Source organism: Electrophorus electricus, chromosome 16 (assembly GCF_013358815.1).
Source record: "Electrophorus electricus isolate fEleEle1 chromosome 16, fEleEle1.pri, whole genome shotgun sequence".
NCBI lineage: Eukaryota > Metazoa > Chordata > Actinopteri > Gymnotiformes > Gymnotidae > Electrophorus > Electrophorus electricus.
In genome coordinates, this window is record NC_049550.1 from 12,707,893 (window position 1) to 12,717,892 (window position 10,000).

The following is a 10,000-nucleotide window of genomic DNA, read 5'->3' on the forward strand; positions in this document are numbered from 1 at the left end:
TTAGGTATAGATGCAGGTGTGATGGTTTAGGTTGGAGGACAAATTTCAGCTCAGCGCACACACGCACACTCGCACACTCGCACACACGAACATGCACACACGCGCGCACACACACACAAAGACTCTGGCTGTATCTTTGATCTCAACTGAGATAGAGGCTTCTGCTCGAACAAAAGTGGGTCCTTCCTCTCATGTGAAAAAAATAAAAACATGCTCACACATACATGATTACTCTCACACACACACACACACACACACACACACACACACACAGACACACACACACACACACACTCGCTCATTGAAGAGCACAAAGACTAGAAAATGACTACAGAATTTAAGTCAACATCTTATTAGGCTTTCTTACTTATCCAGGGAGGCGAGAGAGAACAGAGGCTCTGCTTGTGTGTGGGTTTGTGGGTATCCAACAGAGAAGCAGAATTGCCCCCAGTGACATAAGCAGAGAGGGATACTTCCTTTAGATGTACAGAAGAAGGTCAAACACCCTTGTCACTGTCGCCATGGAAACATGCCTTGTGCGATTAACTTGATTCAATGAATATGTTTTTTGTTTTTGTTTTTTATTTAAAGTTGCAACTCTTTTCTGAGTTATAGCATAGCAACTCTGTGCAAGAGTGTGTGGTAGGAAATAAATACATTTAAAATGGCTCTAATTAGTGAAAGGGAAAGTGAATGCTCTCTGTCACACACACACACACACACACACACACACACACACACACACACACACACACACACACACACACACACACACACAGGCAAACTCCACGCTTTCAGCTTTATAGAAATAACACCTAAAATCAGGTCTTCCTGAAAGAGACCAAATCAGCACTGCAGACCCAACTAAGTGAAGAAACTACACCTCACTGCCCTGTTGGCTGACACCAGACTCAACTAGATGAGATACAAGCAGGATGACACATGTGCATAACAGATCCAGTCATGCAAATCCACAAGAACACTCTGATTCCATTACACCTCCTGTGGATATAACCATGGCATACAGAACACACGGGGAGGGGAGAGAAACCCTGCACTGCTCTTAAGAGAGACAGGGAGGGAGGGAGGGAGTGGAGAGAGAGAGAGAGGGGAAGACAGATTAGAAGACACAACTGCTATCACATCACATACGCAGACAACACGTAAATGGAAACACACACACGCACAGACGCACACCCACCCACCCACCCACCCCTCAGACAGAAGCAGCCGATTTATGGGAGATAGAGAGCCAAATAAATGTCATGAGAGAGTCACCACTGAAGCAGCATGTGCTCCGTGTGCGTGCGTGCATCTCTCACCCTGGACGGTCCTCTGTACATGCAGCGCAGCTGGTCCCAGGCCTGTATCTGTTGGGAATCCAACGTCACTTCAGCCAAGTCCTGCACCAGGAAACAGACGGACAGTGTCACTACCCACCACCATTCTGACTGGATCGCTACCTTGGTTAAAAAAAGAAAACTGGAAACTGGACGCACTGGGAGAAGACCAAATCCTGCAACCACCTGATGGTGAAAGATTGGCTGGTGTGACCCAGCTAACACGCTCTCCTGAGTCTACACATTTAAAAGGTAGCACTCCGCAAACAGCAGGGAACTGTGCAAGAGCAGAGCAGATCAATGCAGGCAAACGTTCGACGCTATGAAAGAGGCGAGGCGGACATTCAGACGGGGGGAAAGAAAGCACAACTACACCTGCGTGGTAAACAGCGTTTTGGTTTTGTTGCCCATGGCCTTTCGCTGAGAGACTAATCACTGTGTTCGTTTCTTTTAAGTGTTGATATGAGAATGTCAGGGGGAAAATGGAGGCCAGAGTCGCACAGTGGGAAAATCACTTCCAAGCTCAGGGCTTCTCTCTCTTGCTTTTTTCCACCAGGGTAAATTGTGTGTGTGTGTGTTGGTTGATTTAAAAGTTGGAACAGTGGAGTTAATTGGACATTAAAAGTGACATTTTCAGCCACGGCTGGAGGGAGACAGAGAAACGGACGAGCGATTAACGAGTGACGGCTCTGGCATTTAAGCAACCCTTAAAGGGGGAAAAAAGGGACTAGCCTTCACTACGCTTCCATTACACGGAATTTACGGAGAGAGGTGAGGGTCAAGTCACCAAAGGTGTGTCAATTAACAGGGTCTCGGAATAGGACGACACGCCAGTGCCCACATGGGTTGTGCAAATGCTGGAAATGCCCATTAACATCATCCAGTTTCCAAGGGGAAGGGCCGTCCGTTCCCTTCTGAGGTGCCTCGGTGCATCCCAGAGTGCCATCAGAAGTCCTGGACTGTGGCCCAGAGGAGCAGGGGAGATTTCTTCAAGACGAGAAGACTTGGAAACAGACGAGGGCAGGAGGTGGAAACTCGGCTGGCTTTTTGGCTTCCAGGCATTCGGATCCTGTGATTGTGGAGAACTTGAAAGGCCTCGGACTTCATCCTGGTGCCGATGAAAGCGACATCACAAAGGAGCGGCAGAGGATGGAACGGCCAAGCGCACCATCACGCATCTGCCATCATGTCTGTCCACTCCCACCAGCCACTGGGGATCAAACGTGCCCGTAGATAAGCGCACCCGTAGACAAGGGTGCCCGTAGACAAGGGTGCCCGTAGACAAGCGCGCCCGTAGATAAGCGTGCCCGTAGACAAGCGTGCCCGTAGACAAGCGTGCCCGTAGACAAGGGTGCCCGTAGATAAGCGTGCCCGTAGATAAGGGCGCCCGTAGATAAGCGCGCCCGTAAATAAGCGCGCCCGTAAATAAGCGCGCCCGTAGACAAGGGTGCCCGTAGATAAGGGTGCCCGTAGATAAGGGTGCCCGCGCCTAATTTCGGTCCATTCTTCCTCCATCCAGTACCGCTCCAGAGCGCACCATGTGAAATTCCACACTTTTCTTTTTGATCATGCTTAGAAAACTGAATGCGAGTCTCTGTGTGTGTGTGTGTGTGTGTGTGAGTGTGTGTGTGTGTGTGTCTGGGAACTCAGAAACAGAAGTGTGAACTCTACAGTTAGAAGAAGACAAATGCAGTCTTTCTGTCTCCTTTGAGCGCACAAAAGAAACCAACTCTGTCCCGCCGGTTCAACTGTCACTTGTGCCAAGCGGACTAGTGCAGTTCATTTCACTCAGGGCCATGTTCTTTAAACATGTCATTTACCCCCCTTCTCTTTTAAATAAACCAATTCTGCATTGGTTTTGACAGGAAACTAGCACCCTCCATCCAACACGTGTCAAAAACAGAATGTGACAAAAAGAATGAATTACCTCCCAGTTCCAAGTAACCTTTTCTATTTTGTGGCCTGATCCCCTGCGAGGGTCTTTCACATGCTGGTCAAAACAGAACGCCTGCCGAGAAGCAGCTGAGCGCACGCACGCACACGCACGCACGCGCACGCACACACACGCATACGCACGCGCACACACACACACACACACGCATACACGCGCACGCACACACACGCACACACGCACACGCACACGCACACGCACACACGGCAGTGGCGCTGCACACTGCGGGATTGTGTGTTAGTTAACATCTGTTCAGATTAGGATTTGAACGAAATTTACAATCCCAGCTGCTGTTTGATTACCATAATCCCTCACCCCCCCCCCCCCCCCAAAAAAAAAAAATCACAGGCACAGAAAACAGATGCATGGATTCTGATCAAACACTAAGCTTTATTAGCCAAGTGTGAAGCCTTCTAAATGGGTGACTTTCCTCAGGAAAGCTGATGTAACTAACAGCAGACGATTAGCATGCTAGCATGAGCTTGATTTTAGTATAAGCAAAAGTTGCATTTTGAGGGCAATGTACAGTGCCTACAGAATATTTTGATAGCCCTTCCAAATAGTCACTTTTTTTTTTTTGGTCTTACGGCCTGAAATCAAAACTCACAAAAAAATCAAGCAATCAGAAAAAAAGCATTCAAGCAATCACAAAAAAAAGAAAGTTCTGAAATAAAATTCTAAAAAATAGAAAAACTCGAACAACGGTTGGAAAAGCAATCGGTCGCCTGAGTTAGTACTTTGTAGAGCCTCCTTTTGCTGTAATTCCCGGCGTCGGTCTGTTTGGATATGTTCTTCCGGGCAGAACTGTTCCACCACTGAAGGACGTTCACCTTCCTCTCCTTAAGACACTGCCTTAGTTTATCTTTGCCGGTGTGTTTATCTTCAGCTGCCAGCGGAAGGCTGCATGTTTTAACCAACTGCAGAGAGACATGCCCCCCGTGACGATGTCGCCGCCACCACGCGTCACGGCAGGTGTGGTTGGCTCTGTGGTGGTGTGCTGTGGATTTTGCCAAACATACCGCTTGGAGTCCAGATCAACCTTGCCCTTATCTGAACATCTCTTTGGCCACATGACATTAAAATCGTCCGAGCGCTTTTCTGTCATCACGGCATGTCTCCAGGAGATGCTTCTCTCTAACCACCCTGCCATACAGTGTGAGACTGTCGTCACATGCACAGACCGACCAGTCGCATACAGACTTGCAGGTCGTTCAGAGTTGCCACTGGCCTCTTGGTAGTTTCCGTGATCTATGTCCTCCTGGAGGGACGGCACATTCTTGGCAAGGTGCTGGTGGTGCCGAACATTTTCCACTTCTTGGTGATGCTCTGAATGGTACTTAGGATAGGTAAAGCTACAGGAATCTTTCTGTATCCTCCTCCTAACTTGCGCCTTTCCACAGCCTCATCACGGAGCCCTTTCGTAAGCCGCTTTCCAACCGTGTTTGTGGTAGTGGAAACCTCACGGAACAGCTGGTTCTATTCTGAAGTGATCAAAACCACTATAGCTGATGTCGGGTGTGGGCGGATTAGCGTGGCATGGCTCTGGAAGGTGATTAGTTGATCAGGTGATCAGGTGTATAACGGTTACATTATAGGGCTAGTTACTTATCCAAACCAGGTATTGTGCTAATTAAATTAGAATAATTTATTATTTAGATTAAATAAAATGATAAAAAGTGTCATTTTCACTTTGATAATGTGTAAACACAGCTGGAAAAAGACAGATCTGGTATAATGTGAGAAAAGGCAAGGACGTCAATATGGTAGGATGATTTTCCATAGGCACTGTGTCTGTGCAAACAATTTTCAGTGTCCATAATGTGATAAGTACACCTCTTGTATGTGCAGTGCATGCTCAACTCCTCATACTCTTAGCGAGGTCAGTGCTTTCATGTCTTACATTGTGCTCAGTTGTTTTCAAAGGACGCATGGTAAACAACACTTTTCCAGCCAGTCCACATACACATGATTTGTAATTGTATTTAGCAGGTGAGAAACTGTCAGATGTGATACGAATGTCATTATGGCGCGTTTCCTCGTATGTAATTTTACCAAGTGTTGGGGTTTGCCGCCCTGCCCTACGTGAATGCACTCTCGCTCGGCAGGCGTTGCTTCAATTCTCTGCGGAGTCGCGTAATGCATAGTGCATAACGTTCACACTGCCCCTGTGCACACAGCCAAACAGAGCCGTAGCCATTAGCACACAAAATCGACGGCCAGGAAATGACCTTTTCTTCGCAGTAAAGAAAATGACAGGGTAGAACACACCATACAGGAGCTGAACAGAGTTGGGGTGGGGGGTGGGGGGGTTTCGGTGCTCTGCACAGGTGTCTTGCAAAGAGCACACAGGCAAACGTGCAGCAGTCCCCGTGCTGGAAATGCACGTCATGCGCGCCGTTAGTAGACTTTAAAGAAGGCAGCCTAGCGCTGACATTTTGAGCATCACTCAGTGGCACAGCCAGAGGGAGCCTCGTTAGTGTCACCGTGTTTCCGGAGGGTTAAATATTAATTAGGGATCTTCACGACAGCTCGGCTGCAGATTGCTGGGCAACCACCACTAACCTCCGACCAAGTGTGTGTGTGTGTGTGTGTGTGTGTGTGTGTGTGTGTGTGTGAGAGTGAGTGAGAGAGAGAGAGAGAGAGAAAGGAGGTCTGAGGAAAGCTTTTGAAGAAGTGGGTCACAGGGGTTACAACGTTGGATGTTAGTGATGTTTCTGGAGATGCGAAGGAAAGGCATTATGGGAATTCGCCGTCATCAGTCATTATAATCTGTTAAGATGATTCACACGCCATCAAAAACAACCACCACCTATAAAATGGAAATATCCTATTTTGAACTGTTATTACCTGTCCAGATCAACATATGTCTAATAAAAAGACACAAAACACAGCATCATGAAACTTGAGCTGTGCTTAGTGCCAAACGCTTCGTCTTGGACACGTCACAAACACCCCGAGCTAGTGAGCAGACCGCAGCGCTGCCTTCAGTTATATAGCTGGAAGTCGGGCGTGCGTATCTAGGAGCGTGTGTTTGGCAGGAAGTGAGCTTTCGTTTCTTCAAACCATTCTTATTACACTTATGCGCTATATACTTCCTGTGTCAACATCCTTGAAAGTGTTCAACATCCTTAAAAGACATTTGGCTCACATAGGGACGCTGAGGTGCTGTGCTATGTCATAGTTTATAATTAAAAGACTGACCCTCAAAATTAGTCCATTTAAACTGATGAGTTTTTATATAAGAAAATATGCTGAGACAACAATGACTACCTGAAAAATGCAATTGCATATTCACGGTCTGTGCTGTTGTCGTGTCCGTAGCCTCCATTTTCCCTCATGTTGAATACATTCTCCCTAGTTCTCCTGTCCAGTCCCAATCCCGTTTATTACGTTTCCCCCGTGTCTAGTTTTCCATAACGTTTCTGTCTATTTTTACTGACGTGTTGGTCCGTCTTTGTGAAGTCTTGCTCAGCTTTCGTCTAGTGTTTAGAAGCTCTTGTTCCTTGTCCTTACATCTTTGTACAATTTGGATTTATTCCTGGTTTCCTGTCGGATTTGTCAGCCTGGTCGTTTTTGTTTACTGGTACTGAGCCGAGCCCATTTTCTGACACTGTTTTGGACTACCCCGTGAGAGAACTCATTACTTTTAAGTTAAAACTGCCTGCGACTCAGACCGTGGTCAGACCGTGAATCTGACATAAAGCTGGAGACCAAAGAGCATTCTAATGTTTACGCTTTTGGCAGATACCTAGAAGTGCGAAACAAGTATAAGCTCTCTCTCAGACAACGATAAGTACAATAACAAACACTATTCATCTACACATGCTAATGTATTAGTCACCCAACAAGTGCAGGCTCTATAGTAATTTTAAATATTCCACAAATATATCAGTGTTTGTACACTGCAAGAGACTCTGGACAGCCAGAGGAAGTTGGTTGCACCATCTGGGAGCCAGGACAGAGAACAGTCCTTGCTCCTGAAAACACAACTAAAGTTCTAAACATGGACAGAAGAGGAAAAGGCTACAAAATACTATCCAAGTGTTTGGAGAACCCAGTGAGCACTGTTGGATCGACTGGGAAGAAACAGAAGCTGCATCACGCCGTCCAGGAACTGCATGGCGTCACTCAGAACTCCACGGCAGAGCACAAAGGGCAGGGAAGGCGTGGAGGGGCCAGCCGTCATGCGGGACTTGGGGTGGGAGAATACCAGTCGATATCCAGAGCTCCGCATACAACCGGCCTGAACGGGAGATTGGTTAGAATACTGAATAATAGTGAAGAGAGCGCGGTGCAGCCCAGTCCTCAGTAAACACCAGCCCAGCAGAGCAGCGCGATATGGTGGGGATACTCGTCCACGGCGGGAACCGGACAGCCTGTTAAAACTGAAGGATGAACGGATGGCGAAAGGGTGCAGGGAGATACTGCAAGACAACCTGCCCGAGTGCGGTGAAGAACTCAAACTTGGGAGAAACTCGTCTGCATCAGATACACACGGCAAGGGCAAGAGAGCAGGAATTAAACAACAAAACGATGCAATGGTCAGGTCTACAGCCAACCTGACCTACAGCAAATCTCAGTCTAGCACAAAAGGAGGTTCTACCAAGTACTAGTCCACAGGGACTGAATACTAACGCAAGCGGCATTATTTTTACATTTTTTAACATTTTATATACTTTTATTAAAGATCTGCTGACAAGTAATTTTGACTTTTAAAATGTGCTTTAAAGAGCACACTGGTTTCCAATAAAACTACATCCTGGAACAATGCATGTCATCTGTAATCCACACCAATCTGATTAATCTTTTAAAGGGGCTTGAATACGTTTGCAAGGCACCATATATCAAAGTTACAGCCTATTTTAAAGTACATATCAGTGCTGGAATCCCATGCGAAAGGGTCGCATTTTACAAACTCATTTTGTGACTGGTCTTAAACCCTTGCGGTAGCCCAGCAGGCGTCTTCCCTACAGACAGGCGGAGACGCTCCAGTGTGGCCTTGGGCCTTAGAGAAGGCCGGCGGCGGTAGGTACGTGGCTGTGTGTGTCATGAAGGATTTGTGAGATAATCCCAGCCTTCTTAGCACGGGTCGGAGAGTGAAAGAGCGGAGATGCGCCGGAGTTCTCGGAGACACGGCGGGAGAGCGTCTGAAAGATAGAAGATGGCATGTCTCTCTCCGCCATTCTTCCACGTCTGCGGCACCATGATTAGTTCTTTGTACGTGACGTTCCCGCTGAAAGCTGCAACCTAATTATAGTGGTTAATCATCGGGCTGTTGTTTTGTTTTGTTTTGTTTTTTTGCTTTGCGACAGAACTGGATGGTGTGCGAAAATGAGAAGGGGAAGAGAGAGAGAGGAGTGCAGAGCAGAGGAGAGGTGAAAAGGGTCATGTTGCACGCATGTGTTTGTCTGTCGCATGCTTGCTGCTAGACTGAACGAGAGGCCGTCGAGTGATGAGCTGTGAATTCTAAGCAGAGAGAGAGCGGGAGAGAGAGACAATAGTAGAGTGAAAAACAGAAAGAGGTGGACACTGATTACATTATAAATGACGGTGGTGCTGGTGTTTTGAAAGTTTCTGCAAATGTACGCTACGAGGGGAGAGCGGTGAAGGAAGAGAGAAAGAGAGAGAGAGAGAGAGAGAGAGAGAGAGGAAGACGGACGGAGATGAAGAGGAAGCGCGCGAGAGAGCGAATGGTGAAACTGGAGGTAAACGCCACACCAGGAACGCAGGGCGGAGATAAAAGGGAGAGACAAATCACCATAGCGTCCTCGCTCACGTGCAGCATGGAGACAAGAGTCAACGCCGTGACGACCGCAGTAATCCTGCCAGAGATTGGAGGATGAGTGCCTGCTCTGTTCCACAGATGGCTGCACTGGCGGAAGAACTGCGAGAGAGCGCGCTCTCTCCTTTGTCGGAGTGCGCCGGCGCGACCGCCGCCCGTGGCGTGTTACTGCGCGTTTCGGCTGACACATACGAGAGAGGAGGCTTATTGATTGCGTTTGCGCAAGGAATTCTTTCAAGAGCATCACTACCAGCTCACCTGAAAGGGTCGCCGGACTGTGAAACGTTCACAAGGCGGCACACGCCACAACCTGAAGGAATGTCTCTGTTTGATTAGCCACGGATTACCTAATCTTAATGTACTTGACAGCAATTCCATCACTGATCCTAATCCCATTGTAACCACATTATAATCCCACATCTCAACCTTACCTTTCTCCCATGAGCCTCGGTGTCGGCTCCCCGATAGGCGGACGTCACTTTGGTCTGAAACCCAAACCAGAGAGGCCCGAGTGAGCAGCCAGACTGGCAGAACAGGGAGGAAACGCACACACACAGCTTTGGAGAGTGGTGGAGACGTGAAATGTGGATGGACAGGCTCGATTATTGCTCTTCGGTGGTCTGAACCCCTGAAATATTATACACTTTCTTCCCTGGTGGGGAGGAAATGGAGTCTGAACAGAAGTCACTAACCCTGCTGCTTATGGCAGTTTGAACAACTATGTACCATGTTACGCTGTAACGAACATCTACGTTTACTAGTTTGATTTGTTTTTCCATGATGCTGATCTAACCATCAAGCACTGGACGCGATTTCGCTCCAAGTAATTTCCACATAACCACGGCCAAATCTTCACGAGCCTCCAACCACACCTGGTTCTTCAGTAATGACAGGCAGGCTTGGTGATGTGGGTCAGGACAGTATGAC

At 47.7% G+C, this 10,000-nt stretch overlaps 1 protein-coding gene across 5 annotated transcripts in view; it reads right to left on the bottom strand.

Moving 5' to 3' along the window:
• Nucleotides 1–10,000, bottom strand: part of vps8 (VPS8 subunit of CORVET complex) — a 69,633-nt gene that overhangs the window by 12,387 nt on the left and 47,246 nt on the right. For all 5 annotated transcript variants that reach the window (XM_035534845.1, XM_035534844.1, XM_035534843.1 and 2 more), the window contains 2 exons: nucleotides 9,505–9,558; nucleotides 1,323–1,403 (listed from right to left, as the gene is read on the bottom strand). In XM_035534845.1, coding sequence (XP_035390738.1) covers nucleotides 1,323–1,403; nucleotides 9,505–9,558 — 135 coding nt within the window. The remainder of the gene's footprint in view (nucleotides 1–1,322; nucleotides 1,404–9,504; nucleotides 9,559–10,000) is intronic.